General features: G+C 38.0%; 1 protein-coding gene across 16 annotated transcripts in view; it reads right to left on the bottom strand.

Annotated features, from left to right (window-relative positions):
* The window catches only part of ryr1b (ryanodine receptor 1b (skeletal)), a 112,264-nt gene that overhangs the window by 8,847 nt on the left and 83,932 nt on the right, over nt 1-19,485 (bottom strand). For 7 of the 16 annotated variants that reach the window (XM_077194558.1, XM_077194561.1, XM_077194560.1 and 4 more), the window contains 6 exons: nt 8,247-8,327; nt 7,386-7,474; nt 5,981-6,109; nt 5,789-5,893; nt 3,006-3,087; nt 1,593-2,902 (listed from right to left, as the gene is read on the bottom strand). In XM_077194558.1, coding sequence (XP_077050673.1) covers nt 1,593-2,902; nt 3,006-3,087; nt 5,789-5,893; nt 5,981-6,109; nt 7,386-7,474; nt 8,247-8,327 — 1,796 coding nt within the window. Of the gene's footprint in view, nt 1-1,592; nt 2,903-3,005; nt 3,088-4,345; nt 4,376-5,788; nt 5,894-5,980; nt 6,110-7,385; nt 7,475-8,246; nt 8,328-19,342; nt 19,361-19,485 lie in introns of all 16 variants that reach the window. The other 9 variants (XM_077194555.1, XM_077194557.1, XM_077194564.1 and 6 more) reach the window with 3 other exon arrangements.

The following is a 19,485-nucleotide window of genomic DNA, read 5'->3' as shown; positions in this document are numbered from 1 at the left end:
GTACCCGAAGAGACCTGTAAATGTGCAACACGGACCCAACATGGATCTGTCTAATATTTTAAAGTTGGACCCGGACAGAACCAATAAATATCATAAATTTTGTCCTTCGGATGAGACGTTAAACCGAGGGCCTGACTCTGGTCATTAAAAATCCCTTGGCCTCCTAATAATCCCTATATACTGATTGGCTTCATCCCTCTATCTCCTCTCCACCAGTAAGCTGGTGTGTGTGTGTGTGTGTCTGTGTGGTGGGCGTTCTGGCGTAATATGGCTGCCGTCGCATCATCCAGGTGATGCTGCACATTGGTGGTGGTTGAGGAGATATTCCCCCTTCCATATGTAAAAGCGCTTTGAGTACCCAGAAAAGCGCTATATAACTGTAATGAATTATTATTATTATTATTATTATTATTACTACCCGGAACCAACACGGATCCTTCTATTATTTAAAAGCTCGACCCGGACCCAGCCGGCAAGACAGACTCGACTGGACCCGAACCCAGCCCGGAAGACAGACTCGACTCGACAGACTCGACTTTGTCTACCTAAAACCCTTTTACCTCCAGTTAGCAGCCTTTTCCCTTGTACCTGACTGCGATGCATACAACCCTGCTTGCTAAGAAAGTTCCATCCATTAAAAGCTATAAAAGTCCACGGATGACAAATGCGACTTGCATTTTAGCATTACTTATTTGCGATCATCTCTGTGCTCTCTGAACCGAGTCTGACCAAAGGTTTTTCGATATAACAAGACGGTTAATTCATAATATTACTATAAAAATGGGAGAAAGAAAGAGCGTGTCCCGGACCCGGCTGACCCTTTAAAATATAGACCTGATTCATACGGGTCCTCCGTGAAGACCTCTAGTGAGAAGTACCTTTGCATTTGACAAACAGAAGGAGAATAATGTGGTTTACACAAAAACATGGTAAGGAACAATCCACATGGATGGTCCCTCTTAAGGTGCAGTTACATTATCAAACTTTCAGCTAAATTGTATTATAGTCAATAGTGTAGCCAAGTATGAAGCACAGCTCAACACAATCAGGCTACAGTACAAGCACTAAACACTTTTACTATATTAGTCTCTCTGTTTATCCCGAGGTTTACCGCAGTCCGCCGGATCCAGGCCGTATCCGGATCTGATGAAGGACCTGCGCCTGGACACGACGACAACGCAGTCCTGAAGTGCCAACTAGTCTCTCCCTTGTGAAGGCCTCCTTCCCTTTACCTCTGTACTGATAAAACGTTGTCGGGATAATCCTGATTCACGTGGCTACGCTGAAGCTATAAAAAATTCTCAGAGCCACCAGGCACTGTTTTATGCAAATGAGCAACCGGATCGCATTAAAGAATTTTCTGTTAGAACGGTGTCGTGTTAGCAGCCCCTAAGTTAATAACTAATGATCGTTGCGACGCAAGTGAATCAATCAAAACTAACTTTAGCTGGTCAATAACTTTATTCTAGAGCTGCTGTAAAGCCAAAACAATCTCTGTTACTGTAATATCCTATTATCACTGTAAAGCTGCTTTTAAACAGTCCATATTGTTAAAAGTGCTATATAAATGAAGGTGACTTGACTTGTCTCACAAGCTTCCTCTTCAGCAATGGACTGCCTTCTGGAGTTGGAGGCTCCTCTGGCTCAGTTTCTCCCATGTCTCCAAGACCACCATGAGGACCAAAACCAGGCCTTGCACCATCCTCCTCTTCTCCCTCTTCTGCTTCATCCTCTCCTCCTCCTGCTCCCTCCTCTCCTTCACCAGCTCCACCTGATTCCTGTACTTTTCTTGCACCTGGCTCTGGAGGAAGATCATCGTGCACCTCGTCTTGAGTTGGGTCAGGCATGTTAGTCAGAATCTCTGTCAACGTCATCTTCTTTGCTCCCTCCACTAGACCTCCTCCGAAGAGGGTGTTCCAGATGAGCATGAAGAAACCTCTGCAGACGCTGTAGATGAAGTGCAGGATGCCAAAGAGAACAGTATAAAGGAACATCACCAAACCGACGATCATCTCCTTTATGGTCATTTTCCTGATTTTGCGGTAACGCCGTCTGAGATTGCGGAAAGTGAAGAGGCTTATGAAGTCCATTACGCTCTTGATGAAGTCAGAAAAGGCTGAGCTGGATTCGGGTGGTGCTTCTTCTCCATTCCCTTCCTCTCCTTCTCCCTCTCCATTTCCTCCACCACCGCTCTCCTCTTCATTTTCTTCATCCTCATCTTCGATCACCTCCTCTTCTTGCTCGGAGATCTGTGAGGCGATGTTCATCTCAAAGATGGTGTCCTCACAGAAGTTCACGAAGAGCTCCATCTTCTCAGATTCACAGCCCTCATTGACAACATCAAAGATGAACTGTCGCTTTGACTCTCTGACCTGAGGCATCTCCCACTGGTTGCGGTTGGCTTCGCTGATTTCAAAGTAGATGCGCTCGATCCTCTTGCTGGCACCCATGATCTCGATTCGGCCCAGGAAAGGACGAAAGTAGTTCAGCACGCTCTCGGCTTGCTCCAAGAAGTTCTGCAAGCGGGTGTCATGGGGAACATGCTCAGAGAGGTTGGTGAGTAGCACGGCAATATTGAAGCCGATGTCTTTGGCTGGCTCTTGGAAGCGATCGGCAAACTCCTCAAAATTGATCATCTCGTTCTCATCAGCCTCTGAGCAAGACAGCAGGAACTGGATCTCAGATGGCGTGTACTGTTTCTGACTGTCCATAGCCTTGGAGAAGTCTTTCTTGGAGATGAGGCCACGAGGGTCCGTCACATAGTCACGGAAGGCGTCCGATGCCACAATATCCTTCAGTTTGAGGAACATGTCGAAGAACTTGAGAATCATCTCTACATTGCTGGATGACTCAACCAGCATGTCAACCATCTGGCGAGCAATTGTGCCATTCACAATATTACCTGTAAAGGAGCAATAAAAACAGGCCATAGATCATAAATGAAGTCTTTATAGGTTTGTAGGTCACCTGTGAAAGTTAAATATGATGGACAAATATGTCTTTACCCTCCAGTAGAGAGAGAAGCATCACCACCATGTCCTTTTGCAGATCAAGAAGCTCCTTCAACAGACCAATTTGACTGGAGTCCTGTGTTTTCACAACCAAATTCAGACACACAACAAGTGTTATCCACAAAATGTCACACTTTATACAGTAATAATAAAGACCTTTGGATTCACATATATTAAATCTAGGTCTCCGTTTTATTTATATGATATGCACCATGAGACCAAGAAAGAAGTATCCTGATCAGGCATAACTGGTTTCAGTGGCATAACTAACAACTCTGGCATGGGTTGTATTTTGGGGGGAGACAGCACTACTGGGACAAAGTCCACCTACTCTCATCTTACCTCAGAATGTGTTCTACTCCAGAAATGATCCTGGGTTTGCATTTATAAACAGACACAAACATAGTATCACACACTGTAACCTATCATCTAACAGTATAGACGGAGATGTAGATGAAAAAGCCAGACAAAGATATCAGATACTGGCATGGTCTTTGACATTTGCAAAATAAAATAATTCCTAATTTGATCATTCTATTTCTAGGTTTTTAGATGATGGTCTAAAGCATACTGTAAAGAAATGCCAGGAGACACATAAATTAATAGTCATAGTCTTCCAATATCACACACAGTACACTTACTAACATGAATAAAGACAAAAAAGCACAAAGGCCTGCACATATACATCAAGAAATATTGGATGAATCTCACAAAACCTTTTTGGTATGGTACACTGCTTCATATATATATATATATCCTGCCTTTTCTAATCAATCTATACTGGCAGCATTTTCACAGCGAGTGTCAATGGCAGAGTTTTTATGCAAGAATGTAGTTTCTTAGATATCAAATATGCGATTTTGCGATCTTGACAGGTTTTGTGAGATTTGCACAGTATTGTACAGATTTTCTTGAGAATGTAGGAGTGTAAGAAAAGCATAATATGGTGCAGGTCTAGGAAAATACATTTCCTCTACAAGTGAGCAACAGCAGGAACAAGGCATAATGACACCACCCTCAGCTTCAATTTATCAAAATGAACCCAACAAGGTTGAGAATGCTTTCAGAAATTCAACACTGATACAGTGGGAACAGAGGGGATATCCATAAAAAAAATGCAAGTGGTCTAATAAGAATCTCAATTATCTCACAAACAACTTAATTATAATAAATGATCCCTGCTTGGAGCATTATATTTAGAAAACACTTGCAGGAAACATGCCGACACATAAGCAATACGGCGGAATCAGGAAGCAGATAAGAGAGAGTACAATGTAAGTTTGGGGAAAGCAGTGCAAATGTTCTAAGACTGAAGCAAAAACAAAGATCCTTACGCCATTTCGGAGTCCTTGGTCAGGGTGCATCTGGCAGGGTTACACATCAGAATAAAAATGTTACCAATCAACATTTTTAATACATTTTTGTATTGATCCCACTCCCACTCTTTTGGACAAATCCAATCATTCCTTGTTTTATTTGACTTAATCTTCCACTTTTGCTTATGTACACAACCAGGGATAAAACTGTTTTATATTAAAATTATTTACGTTTAGTCAAAAAACAAGCTTATTGCAGTTGAGTTGGCCTATTTTAGTCCTCATATATATAGTAAAACCAAACTGTGTCACTTTGATGGTTACGAACCAACTTTGACAGATGACAACTGATCTTCCAACAAACTGGAGACTAGTAATTGTTTCACTATAAACACATTCTCTGATTTTTGAAGCCTGAGAGTGGGAGAGATTCTCAATTTTGAGAAATACAAAAATGCAGTACATAGGTACCGGATGTGTAACAAGTATTAGAACAAAATCAAACACCACAGCAGAGAGGTTAAGAGAAACAACACATGATTAGAGATTACAAGTGCATCAACATTCACGTCACACTACGAACATGTTCCATATTCATTGATTAGAGGTGATATTGGACTAAACGTTTATTTAATATAATGACTAAAAAGTGAAATAAAATCCATTTGGTTTTGTAAGGAAACATTTACTCGAATATTACACTTTGATGTAAATACTAACCACCACAATAAGCCAATTCAATTTACAGCAATTTACAATAGCTTCCCATAAAATATATGAGACCAAAGAAATTTAACAACCAAGTTTTAATAACTACCATAAGGTGTCTTCTAAATCTATAATTCATGATTTGAAGAGGCAGAGACTGAATCAAGGGGTTAATAACATAGTCAACACCAAATTAGAACATGGTCAGTATTTCTTCTTAGAAATACTATAAAAAATATATATATAGTTACTATGCATAGTTACAACTAAACATTAGTTCTGAGGGGAAAAAAAGCAAACTCCAAGACAGAGAAACTAATGTGATCATACTTGTATAGAGTATATAAGTATGTACATGTATGACATGCGTTTGAATTCTATTCTATTGCACAAATTATATGATCGATGCAGATGAAACAGTATGAAAATTAAAATTTGGAACATCTGAGAAAAGCTTTTACTTTCAACCGATTTAACATTTTATACACTTGACCTTTTATGTCTTTTACAGCAATGCTTGGTGTCAAATACGATACATTTTTGTCTCCGATTTCCTTTGTGTAAAGGTGGTCAAATTATGTTTTGCTTTTAGATTAGGAAAACTAAATGGCAAGTTGAAATAAAACAACATAAAGATGATGGAGATCCAGTGTTGTCGGAACCTTTCCTGGAAAATTGTGTTGTCTTCTATATGCAATAAAAGCCGTCAACATGGTGAGATTTATCGGTCATGATAGGGGTTTGTGTTCCTACCTGTGCTAGCTTCATCATCATGTGTGCAAACACGTGCAAGAAGCCCACCACGGCATCCCACAATCTGCTGTGAGCCAGAGACTGCTGATTACCAGTGCAAGGGCCCTATGGTGGAGAAACAACAAACCGTGATGGAGACAGAAATGTGCAATTCTGAAAGAGCTTGACTTCACATTGCAGAGACAACAGTACCTGGATATACTCTGTCAGGCTGTTGAAAACCTGTTTAGCAACCGTCATGGCCTTAGAGAAGTTCCTCTTGCCTGGTTCATCCATGATATCCTTCCCTGAGTAATACCAGTAGAAGTCACTGATAGACTCCTGAGACCAAAAAGACAAGAGTGAGGAAGACAATGAGAAGAAGAGATAACAAAGCGCACTTAAGAGTCGGTATTAGGGATACACCGATACGATTCTGGTATCAGGCCTGATACTGCACTTGGGCACACATTTTTAAGGGCCCTTTCACACCTATCCTTGTTTGGTCCGGATTTTCTGACTTTTCAGTTTGATCCGAATCAAAATTACAGGTGTGAAACCTCCCCCGGACCACAGTCCGGACCAAACAGACGAAATTTGGTCAGACGAAAAGAGGTAGTCTCGGTCCCGATCAAACTGAACAAAGGTTTAGTTTGTTTCTAGTGTGAAAGCATTTTCTGTATGGTTCGGACTTTCATACTATTTACAGGAAGTTGCAGTCTTCTCCTCCTCTCCTGCCGGCGACGATAAAATGTTCGCACAACGAGGACGTTAATTTGAACTAGCATTGAGTATAGTTGGTGCTGCAGGTAGTAATGCCGTAATAATAACAGTATATTGGCAACGATATGCGTCTGTTCATTCATTCTCGTCAAAGTTACCCGCCGCATTGACAACACGCTGACGTCAGACGCACATCCGTTTACAAACCAATCAATGTCAAATGTGGTGAATTTCTACATTTTGCATGGTAAATATTACTTCCATAAACAAAAATTTGCAAAATGCATATCTAAATGTAATTTATTCTTAATAGAGATGGAATCGTTGAAGTCATCAAAGTTAATTAAAAATAAAAAGAATGAAATTTTGTTAAACTAAGTGGGGAAATTACAATATAAAGAATTCCTCCATAATGTTTACCAAATTCTATGAACTTTGAATGTGTCAATAGGAAAAAGGAAGAAATATTTAGCTTGTTGGTGTGTTTTTTTTCTCTCTTTGACCATTCCAGTTTTTTCTATCTCCTGTTGCTGTTGTTGCTCCTTTTTGTTTTGTTTAACTTGTTAACTTGTTTGAGGATATGTGATATCTGTCCCGTGAAGCATTCTTGTTGTATGCTGAAATCAGTGATTTGAATAATTTGTTTAAAAAAAAAAAAATCAATGAGCATAAACAAAAAAAAAAAGATTTTTTTTTTAGTGCGCTTGCATAATTGCAATTTGAAACCAAACCAAAACTTACCGAATGTATAAAATGTATCAAAACATGAACTTTGGTTTGGACCTTGGTGCGGACTTTCAGGTGTGAAAATGCCCTAAGTGTCCAAACTCTTCTGGGGTCAGTGTACTGTATATAGAGATGTAGAGGAAGACGGGATAGTGAGATGAAGCTGTACCTGCAGTCTGAGCAGATAGTCAACAGTGCAGATGATGATGTTGATCGTGGTTGTGCTGCCCGTCTGTGTGCGCAGATAGTTCTGGAAATCTGAAAAGAGATGGAAACTTAAAGCAGGCGCTTCTATTAAATATTTCACAGTGGGGTCGATAAGATAAAAAAAACACTTTACAGTAAGGTTAAATAGTTAACATTAGTTAACTACATTACTTAACATGAACTAATAATGAACAAAACTTCTTCAGCATTTATTAATCTTAGTTAATATTAATTTTGACATTTTTTAATACGATATTAAAAATCAAAGGTTGTATTTGTTAACATTAGTTAATGCACCGTGAACTAACATGAACAAACAATGAACAGCTGATTTTTTATTAACTAACATTAACAAAGATTAATAAATACTGTAAAAAATGTATTGCTCATTGTTAGTTCATGTTAGTTAATACATTAACTAATGTTAACTAATGAACCTTATTGTAAAGTGTTACCATATAACATGATACATTTTTTCAGGGTTCTTTAATAAGCAAGGACAATTAAATTAATCAAAAGTGGCAGTAAACATTTCAAATAAATGTATATTTTTTAACTTTCTATTCATTAAAGTTCATTTCTTAAAAAACAACAACAATAACTTGTTTTTTAAGCTAACCCCATACTTTTGAACAATAATGCATAGAAAAGGTACAGGGTCCATCACAAAGAATCAAGCATTGGTGATCAAATGATTATTTTTTTTTCTCGATCAGTGTTCTTGTTTTTGGAGCATATCTTTGTATTATTCTCTGCTGTCTTGTGTTGTCCAAACACTACTGTGGAGGAAGAAGATTCAAAAGCATCTGTGCAGGAAGCTCACCGTTGTTGTGGCCTTCACAGAGAAGCTGCAGGAAGCGGAAGAGGTCGCAAGTGAATTCATCATCCGCCATCACTTTCTCTTCTTAACAGAGACACACACACACACACACACACACACACACACACACACAGTGAGGAAAATGTGGGGAAAGAAATACTGAACAGCGCTTTACTGCACTAGACTTTTAAATAAAAAGTGAATTATTAGACATAAAAAAAATTATTTTCAAAGATTAAAAGGGTTAATGTGTAAAAAACAACAAAAAATTGCTTGTTTTGCTCACCCCAAACTTTTAAAAAGTAGTGTACATTTATCAAAATATTTTTTCATAAATATAACAGCATCATTTTCATTTTTGAAAGAACTGTCCCTTCAGTATTCAGGGTAATTAGGGTGTGTATAATTGCTTGGTCAAAACCCCTTGGTGTCACTTTTTAATGACTATAAAGTCATTTTATAGACGGGCAGGGCACTCCATTGCTTTCGATGAGAAAACTTTGGCACCATACACAGATACGATGGGCATTAGAATTTTATCATCATGATGACATTATATATTCTGGGGTTTTATTTTCAATTTAAACAGCTACAATGATATTATTTACATTTTTAGACATTTTTGAGCATGTAACCAAGCCCCTACCTACACATTTGAAAGATACAATTAGTTACAATTTATTCAAAAGGTACAAAAGTTTTCCAAGCGTTACAAACGATGATTTGTGTGAGGAACAGACCCAAAAGCGATCGCCATCGAAGATGATTCTGAAACAAAACGCCCAATTTTCACGAGCATCTGATTGATAGATAAACTGTTCCCTCTTCTTTATTGTTTATGTTGTGGATATTTCAGCAAAAAGTTTGCTTCACTTTGTATATTCAGTTTAGAAGCATTAGGTTAAAGAGGGTACATTTACATTTACATTTAGTCATTTAGCAGACGCTTTTATCCAAAGCGACTTACATTTGAGGATTAAACCAAGCGAGTCATCATGGAGAGGCAAAAACAACGCAAGAAGTGCTCAGAATACCAAGTTCAAACATTGCTCAGAGTAGCATAAACCAGACAAGCGAAGATTTCAAGAAAAAGTTTTATTTTTTTATTTTTTTTCTATGTTAAGTGCTCAAGGAAGAGATGAGTTTTCAGTTGGTAAACTTTATCATTTAACTAAACTGTGCCATAACGTTCATTATCTGTCCATGCAATAAATGCACTCCTTGAATGAGTGTGGATTCACCTATGTGACACATTTCAGAGGCAACTAAAATTAGGGTAGCATTTTATTTTGCAGTCCTGTTCCCCATGTTCATACTACACACTTATTATAGTAATTACAATAACTGTGTAATAACTAGGTAATAACCCTGAACCTACCTCTAAAGCTTTAACCCATGTAGCAACATATATTACATATATCAACCAGCACTTCCTTAGTTAAGTACACTGTAAAATAAAGTCCAACCGTTCCCACTGACACGAATGCTTATGAATTTTGACTTTGACTTTTAGCTATTATAGTCTTTCAAGGACGACCATTAAAAATATGAACTTTCAAATTATTGGCTTTACATCAAATCAGCTGTCACTTTATTTGGTCGCACACTTGGCACAGCCCACACGATTCTGACGAAAAATGATGCAAAAGGGGAACTCTGTGCTTTAAAAGTGTCACTAAGGGGTCCCGACCAAGCGCCAATATGTGACGAGTTGGGAGTGAGATCATGTTTTTTTTGCGAGTTGAATCACTTCATAGCACTTCAGCTCCCATTAGGATGTTAGTAGAACCACAAAGACCTGCTGTGGCACATCTGTTGAGCTGTTTATTGCAGAGCAGAACAGCAAACGTGGAAAGGGGAGGCAGAGAGCTGACGTCCACACTCAATCCAAAAATTAAAGGGTAACACTATTGTTATGCTCCCCTTTAGACTTTCTGTTGTGTATAAGTAAAGTTGCACCTACGGCCCTGTTTACACCTGATATTAAGATGCGTTTTGGTTGATCGGATCACAAGTGGACGACACTAAATACAGGTGTACACGGAGTCTAAAATGTTGATCTTGTCCGTTTCCAGAGGTAATTGAAAACATATTTGTCCGGATTGCTTTCGTAGTGTAAACGCTAATGCATGAACATTACGGGATGCAAGCTAGCCAGACGGGATTTAAACTTTGTCGGCTGAAGACACAGATTTAGTTTAAAGATGAAAAATGCACCAAGCACAATGTTCTCTCACTATTCCTGATTTTTAACACACACTCACAGCGTTCGGCTGGTCTTACGGCTGTCAGAGCAGAAACTAAAGCTGCTGTTCTCTGTGTGTTTTTGTCATCTCCGTGCGCATTCATGTGTAAATTGCGTGAGCTTACTTCCTCCATTAGATTGAAAGATCTGAAAAAGCCCATACATTTACACACCCATAGAGCCTCCCCTCAAAGAAATCAGCACAGAAGTGATTAAAAATGGACAAAAGAGACGTATTAAAACACCAGGTGTAAAAGGGTATGTGTCTCCCTAGTGTACTTATGATCTGATCGGACAAACCGCATCTTAATACCAGCGCTAAACAGGGCCTACATGTCAACTAACTCTCACTAAAGTATTAGTAACTGTCTGCTTAATATCTGCTAACACTTTATTTTGATGCTCCCCAAAAGAGATTCTACTGACTAGAAGTAACTTTGCAAGTACATGTCAACTTATTCTACTAAGGGACCGTTCGGTATTTATGGAAAGGGCCACCGGAGGAAAATAAGGGACGATCATGTCTTTTTATTCTTTGTTGAGGGGAGGGTCATCAACTTTTTTTAGTCTAGGGGGAGGGTCACCCAACTTTTGAATTCATGAAAACAGCAAAATTTCAAAGTGGCTTGTTTGGTGAATATTTTTTCAATGTAGCTTTAAGTAGCTCTCTCGGTCTCGGTTCCCCATCGCTATCAGATTGGTCTGACCCAACAAAGATCCAGTTTGGCGCTGTCTGACAGTGCGCGCGCACTTCAGTACGCGCTCAGAAAACGTGCATGATGTACAGAACGCCAATTAAATGTTTACACGGCATAGCTTTAAAGCACAAGCAAATAATGAACTTTTGTGATTGCGAATGAGTGCAGTGTGCTGTGAGTGTAACTCTACCGCGGCATTAACATGTGATATGAATGTACGTTGAGTGTATTGGGACTGAGGCGCCAGAACTGCAGCTGATAGAATGTGCACTGTAGTTTCCATTCTTATTGTGTTTCCACAACAATGTTAGTGAGTAAATCTACTGAAATTGCCACCATAACAGTGGAGTGTGATGTGTTAGACGTAGGGCTACCACATTTTTAAATTACTATTAGAATTATTTTAAGTTAACATAATAAAGTACGCAGACCTACACCAAAAAATAAATAGTTGAGGATAAATTCTTTAAAATTGGGCAATTCCAGCGTTATGGACGTGACATTTGCAGTCAAAACTTGAAATATAAATTATCAGAAAATGCATTTAATACTGAATCTGTTTATATATCCATACCCCCTTAATGAAGGAGTCAAGACATTAGAAAAATATCAGTCTACACATGCGTTTTATATTTAATATGAGCGAAATACACATGTGACGTGACACAACAAATCTTTAACTTTTAGGTGGCAAAATATTTTTTAATAATTCTACGAATCAGGCTACACTGCGCAAAACAAAAGTAGGCTAATAACCGGATGAAGAAGGGTCGGCCTCCACTGAACATAAAATATAATTTTTTATTTTATTGTTCGTGTTCGCATTTATGAGGAAAAAAACAATGTTACGAACGTGACAGTTCTCCGTTACGGACATGACCGCTCTGAAAGTGACTTCAGAAAGCACAAAGCCTTTCTTTAAAGTAAATTTCGTTTTTTATTAATTGTATCATCAACCAATTGCCTGGATTTAATAAATAATTAAATCTAATAAAAATAGATCATCATGACACGGAGTCGACGGCGCGTGAACTGGACTCTCGTCTCATAAATGAACCGAAACTCAGCGTATAATGTACTTGCCTCACAGACTTGAGAAATATATAGAAAGCTTGATGTCTATGTGACAATCAGCGGCTGGAGTGCCCGCATGAGCCACTGGAGGGCACTCTCTTCCTGCGTTATGTTCCACCATGGACTCATTATGTTTGATTGGTTTCATCAGTTTCACCTGTGCACCCTCAGCAACCCTTTATCTGGACTGTTCTGTTCTGTGCCCATTTGTGAAGTATTGTTTTACCCAAACTCTGTCTTAGTTTGTACCTCTTGTTTCTCCGTGCTTGGACTTGATCTTTTGTGTTTGAACTTGGACTCTCATATAGTTTTGTGAACATTTGCTGCCTGCCTCTGACCATTGCGTGTTTGACTACGATTCTGGATTGCCCTTGACATCTTCTTAGTTTTTGTCTGCTCGTTCTCAGTTTGTCATCTCCTTTAATAAATATCTGCGAATGGATCCGACCACCTCAGCCTCGACGTGACAGTCTACTTTTAAACAGAACATTTAAAAACGAAAAACAGACTGCTCTCTGCTTATGTAATCCGTATGAAATCTGCATCTCTCTCTGGCGCGTTACTGTGAAGATCTCGAGTCAGCATCGTCAACTTCATCTTGAAGCCGACACACTGACACAGAAAAAACTTGATTATTAATAAACAATTAAAATCTCTCCTTGCTATATTTGACATATTCATAATCATTACTTTTGCCGGTTCTTTGTGGCAGCTTTAAGATACTTTATTGGGAGCGCCACCCTTGTTACATGAACGCGTCACTGATCATCACATCAGCACCGAAAATCTAAAAATCTAAAATCTATATCTAAAATAAAAAATCAAGTTACGAACCCAATTGTAGGTTTGGTCTATCGTTACAGCCTTAGTAAGATGAGAAAGCAGGAGTTTAGTCGTTTGTCATGGTTGTAAAAAAACAATGGCTATCTGAACACCTTTGCCAAGGGTAAAGATGTCATGCCTTTTTCCAGGGGAGGGTCATGCCTTTTTCACAATCATTTTGGAGGGTCATAGAAACATTTATTACTGGCGAAGGGAGGGTCAAGTCTTTTTTGACTGCAGATCTCAAAACTCCTCCGGTGGCCCCTTAAATAAATAACGAACAGTCCCTAACCCTACCAGTATTCTAATGCTTTACTAATACTCTAATGAGAGTTAGTTGACATGTAGGTGCAAAGTTGCTTATAGTCAACAGATTATTTAAAGGAGACCATTAAAATAAGAGTAACTGATTAAAGCCCTCCCCTCTCCCAGAATGGCAGCACTAGTAGACACACACACACACACACACACACACACACACACACACACACACACACACACACACACACACACACACACACACACACACACACACACACACACACACACACACACACACACACACACACACACACACACTCTTGTACATCTATCTTTATGAGGACATAAATTGACACAATGCAATCTCTAGCCGCTTACCCTAACCTTACTCATCACAACTAAGTGCTTAACCCGAACCCTTACCCTAAACCTACCCTTAACCTAATTATAACCTTATCCCTAAAACCAAGTCTTGACCCTCAAACAGGCCTTTAAAGGGGTCTCAGAAAGTGAGGACCGGCCAAAATGTCCTCACTCCAATGGTCTAAAACTCAAACTGGTCCTCACAAAGATAGTTGTACAAGTACAAGTACAAGTACAAGTACAAGTACAAGTACAAGTACAAGTACAAGTACACACACACACACACACACACACACACACACACACACACACACACACACACAGTCTGATAGATAACACATTGATGGTCACTACTACTTTGAAGGGACAAACATTAATACTCTGACAGAGAGAAAAACATCAACGTGTACAGAAATATTCAGGGAACACAGACATGGAACATGGATAACTAACACAACTGACATTGAAATGAAACGCTACACTGTGAAATCTTCACAGAGGACACAAATGGAGAAGAGTTTTGGTCTTCTCAGACAAGATCTTAACAAAAAACAGCACACAGACACACGATCATGCAAAACAGATCTACTGCACTCCTAGACACATGGAAGAGGAGGGGAGAGATGAGCCAGAGGAAGTTGGGGCCTTGGTGGATTATGGGTAATGTGCTATGAAGTATTTGTAATGGAATAAGATTGCTATTCGACAATAGGAAGGCTAAGAAAAAAAATATCATTGTGAGGAGAATTTTTTTTAAAATCTTAAGTAAATTAAGCTACTTTTCAGAATAAAATAAATGCAAAGATATTAATAAATGTGAAGTAAAACATATAATACATATCACACAATTTTAGAGCACAATATATCAGTTCGATAGTGAGTATCTGGAAATGAGGTTAGCTAAAAAAAACAATAAAATTACATATACAGTGCACTGCTATGTCATTAAAACACAATGCAAATAATTACTACATCAAAACATCTCATTTAATACAATAATTTAAATAATTTATAATGACTTAATTATAAGGCTGCATGCACGATATATCATTTTTGCATCAATATAGCGATGTGCGCTGTCAAGTATTGGGATCGTAGTTGATTCATGATCCGACGGGCCAGCTTCCCCCCGGTTCGGAAAGCATGTGATTCGTGGATTAGCTGCAAAGTTTAACAATCATAGAATGAAAGTTTATCATTTACATGTGTTTTTTTTTAAGTCCTGAATGGACACATGCACACAAAATGAAGTCGAAATGCCTGTCTCGCAAGTATCTTTGTAAACACAGGCACTTACGTGTTGTAATCAATTGAGAAAGAAAACGGATGCGTATCATTATATTGGATCCGTGCATTCGTCTTAAAGAGACAGCAGCCTAATATACCAGCAGCTGTTTGTCAGTAATGTTAATCAAACAACAAAAAAGACAGAAAATAATTATAATTATATTCAATTCATACAGTGAAGACTATGCAGTGTTTGGTTATTCGATTTCTGTACCTGAAAAACAAAGTACTGCTTATTTAATCTGTATCTTTGTTCTTTTGTATTTATTAGGACCCTATTGGAATTGCTTTGCAATTGCTTGTAATTTGTTTATTATTTTCTATGCAGATTCACTCTGCCACAAAATCACTGCATTCATCCTAAAATGATTGATTCTCTATTATATAGAGCTATTCAAGTCATCTTGTGAAATTGCTTTCATATCGCAAAACCTATCACAATGTCAGGTTTTTTTTCAATGTCGTGAAGCCCTTAACTAATAAAAATTTTATTGTTTTGTCACAGACATCATAAATTTCATTTTGGCCATCTAGTTTTAGGATGCACTGGGAAGTAGTATATAAGCATTATGACAAAATAAAGCATGAATGAATGTTTGATTAGTAAGTTGTTAATGTGAGCTTTCAGTTACTTCCATTTATTTTTTTGGCTGTATGTAGAATTCAGAAACCCTTGTTATTAGTGACACCGGTGGCCGTTGAGTGAACTGCAGACAGCAACTTACTGCTCGAACTCGTGCACACGTAACGTACAAGACACTGAGCGTGATTCAATACCTCGATTGAATAATGTTTTTTACTTCTTTTTTCGTTTTTTGTTTAGAAGTAAAAAGACGTTGGAAATACCTTGCAGCGATATACTCTTAACAAACATCCACTCAACGTTTGGATGAATATGTGAATATGTGCTACGTCCTTTTCTCTCAATAACAAAAATAAAAAAAATATCAGCATTGAGAAAAAAGGATTTTTTTTCAGAAAAAATTCGTTTACAGCAGCTCTGCAATTCACCCGCATCATGTAAACAGATGAGGTCATTAAAATTACAGTTATGATAGTTTGATTATTATATTTGAATATAAATATACAGTTAAATATGTGAGACTATAGACTACATAGATCTGGCAATGTGACACTATATAGTTTGAATGAATCTATTTTCTATAGAATGATAAATTTTATATAGAATGAATTTTTCTTTGCATTCTTTTACATTGCCATTACAGCACAGAATGGCTCTTTCAGCATTATCCTGAACAATAAGAATTCATTTCACGCGTCACTGAACAGAAGAGAGGCTCTCGAGTGCGAGTAAAACACTTTTGATTTTCCCGGCATAAAAATGACATAAAAATCAGTATACGGCATTTGATAAACAACCTAAGAAGTCGGGGAAGGTCTCACTTTTTTTAAGTTTTCTTACAAGCTGATCACACATTGCCAATAAAAAAACGGGATTAATGCATGAAAATTCTTACATATAGCCCCTTTAAACCTTTAAGGTGTTCACCTTGAAATGCTCTCCATTTCATAACTAGATTCCTCCATTGCGTATTAGAGTGTTCTCTCTAAAGGGTTTCTTTGATGGCTGGATTCACAAAAAAATTATTTCTTATGATAAACACTAAGAAGTTCGTAAAAATATTCCTAAGTGAAATTCTCAAAAAATTCTTTAGAAGTTCTCATATATGTTCTTTGAAAACATCTTATTTTTTCTTAAGAATAAATGACAGCCTTTGGTGTTATCTGAATGTATGGCCTGCGGTTCTTGCCGAAGAGTCGCTGATAATAATCATAATTTTTTTCCATTGTAATGCAGTTCAGCACATTTTTTATTGTGTTGTATATTTATAATAGTTATTTGTTGGATAGTTGGAGGTTTTCCTAACTTTAAGAGGTTAATTACAGCGATTTTTAAGAACATTCATTTCAGGAGTTCAAATTTGAGACAAAGTTTTGCCTTTAGAACATACTTAAGAAATGTTTTTGGGTATAAAAAATATTCTTCAATTTATTCTTAAATTAGATTTATTCTGTAGTTATTTCATTTGTTGCATAGCATATAAGAAGAATTTTATCCTTAAAGTGTAACTTCGCCGATTTTAATCCCGCTTTGTATTGTTACAATCTCAGTAGTATATTTAAAGAACAATGTTTACTTGTTCTCCGTGTTACCTGGACCGAGAAATTCACTTTTTTTGTCAGCAAAAGTCTGTCATGAAAACTACAGCTTATACATCCGCATTTCTGTATCCTGGCCACGGACAGTCGGATCGACAGAGTCATTAACAGAACAGTTATTGTATGAGTCGGTTTATCACTGAAAATTGTATCATATACATACTACATCTACTCTTTAAACAGCATTATAACAGCATTATAATAAAAAAGGAACACTATGGCAACAGGTTTCTTACCTGTACACGACGAGACATGACAAGACGACATTTTGCTTTGTGCAGAAATCCCCCCTTTCTGCTAAACGTTTACTCTTTGAATGCTTGCACCCGGGAACAAAACAAGTCCACACCGTTATGACAAAAAGTTTGCATAAGAAGTATTTCCTACTAAAGCAAAGTGGTATTTGACTCTGTTAATTGTATCCATAGCAGACTGGTGGGAGTGGCATTGGACGGAAACATGCCCAGTGCATTATGGGTGTTGAAGTTTGTGGCAAAAGGGAAGACAATTACCCTTTTTTATGTTTTCTCTGGTCAGGTAGCAAAATAAATCGTCTTTTTACTGCATAGGCAGCCAAGTTTAATTGAAAGGCCATTTTCCAGTGGTGAAAGACACTTTTAAGATTGTCTCATGAATCCGGCCACTGGAAGGTTCTTAGTGGGTTGCAAGATTGTTTCTAGGGTGGTGAGTCAAGTCAAGTCACCATCATTTATAAAGCGCTTTTAACAATATGAATTGTTTCAAAGCAGCTTTACAGTGATAATAGAAATTACCGTAACAAAATGGTTAGGCTTTACCACAACTCTAGGATAAAGTTATTGTCCAGCTAAAGATAGTCTTGATTGATTCACTTCTGTTGAGAAGATCATTAGTTATTAACTTAGGGGCCTGCTAACATGACACCATTCTAACTGAAAACCCTTAACGTGTTCAGGCCGCCCATCCGCACAAAACAGTGCCTGGAGTCTCGAGAACGCACTCCCTGAAATAGGTTCAAGTTGCAAACGATTATCCGTTTCCTCTGCTCAAACCTGCGAAAACGCAGACGGCATCACGTGTTCAGTCGATAGGTATGCGGGTTTGAATATATATGTGCGCAGGCGTGTAGTCCTTCTTCACAAATCAACCCTCAACAAACTACTTGTCTGGCCTTAAAAATGTATGATACATCAATTTTTATCGGTCCCGACAATGTTTCATCTGTACAGAGGTAAAAGGAAGGAGGCCTTCACAGTGGAGAAGGTTTTTATGTGGCAAAAGACAATCCAATTCACAAGTCTGATTAATCAATAAAGTAATAGCACACCTCTTCTCAATAAAAACATGATTTGAGGTATTTTTTTCCAAATATCATGCAATATCAATATATCAATAATATCTCATATCAATAGCAACCAACACTAAAATGGAGAGCAAATCTGGGCAAATGTCATAAAAATTAAATGGAAGAAGGATTTTGTTGATGTTATTGATGACCATTAATGAAAGTTAGTAAAACTGCTCTACAAACAAAAAGCTAGATCATTTCTAAGGTGTACTACAGTGTGCCATGTCAGACGCTTTTGTCCTTCTAAACATGGCAGCTCATTATTTGAGGGAATGATTCAAATAATGCTAGATGGCTCATTTCAGTGGATAAAGACTTGGGGGAGTTTCCTGAATCTGCAAATCATTTCATGTTTTCGGTGAAAGTGGTCACCACAGCTCTCTGTGATCTCCTCAGAGAAAACTGATCAGAAAAGAAAGGACACACGTCTTTCTTTGCTCTCAATCAGTCAATAAATGTTGGGAGTTACAGTAGATCTGTGACAGAGCGCTCAAGGGCAAAGCGAAAAAGAAACTTTACAGCCATTGCTAACATAACGGGACAAACTCTATCAAGAAAACAGTATTCAATAAGAATATCATAAGAACTGCATGATAAAGTTTCATAATGTGGACTATTGTATTTAAAGAACCATAAAGGATTTGGCTGCCCCAAAAGCTTTACAATGACTGAAGAGTTATCTTTTAAGTTCCTTTGAGCACGAAATGAAATGCAGGTAAACTACACGCCAACGAAAGGAGGTCTTCACAATGTAAGAGCTGGAAAAAGGAGGAGGACAGCAGGAGATGGGACAGAAGGAAAGAGAGAGTGACGATGAATATATAGAGGCAAGATTATTTACCACGTTCTAGCTTGACAGCTGAAAAAAAAGGAGGAGGAAAGAAGGAGAAGAGAGGCATATATAAGGAGGTGGGGATGGAGTGATGTTGGTGGAGAGAAAGAGAGAGAGGCAGTAAGTTGGACACTGTAGGATTGTAGGTTTCC

Source organism: Siphateles boraxobius, unplaced genomic scaffold (assembly GCF_051911475.1).
Source record: "Siphateles boraxobius isolate OS27281-9 unplaced genomic scaffold, OSU_SipBor_1 32, whole genome shotgun sequence".
NCBI classification, from domain to species: domain Eukaryota; kingdom Metazoa; phylum Chordata; class Actinopteri; order Cypriniformes; family Leuciscidae; genus Siphateles; species Siphateles boraxobius.
This window is presented reverse-complemented; position numbering and strand designations above follow the sequence as displayed.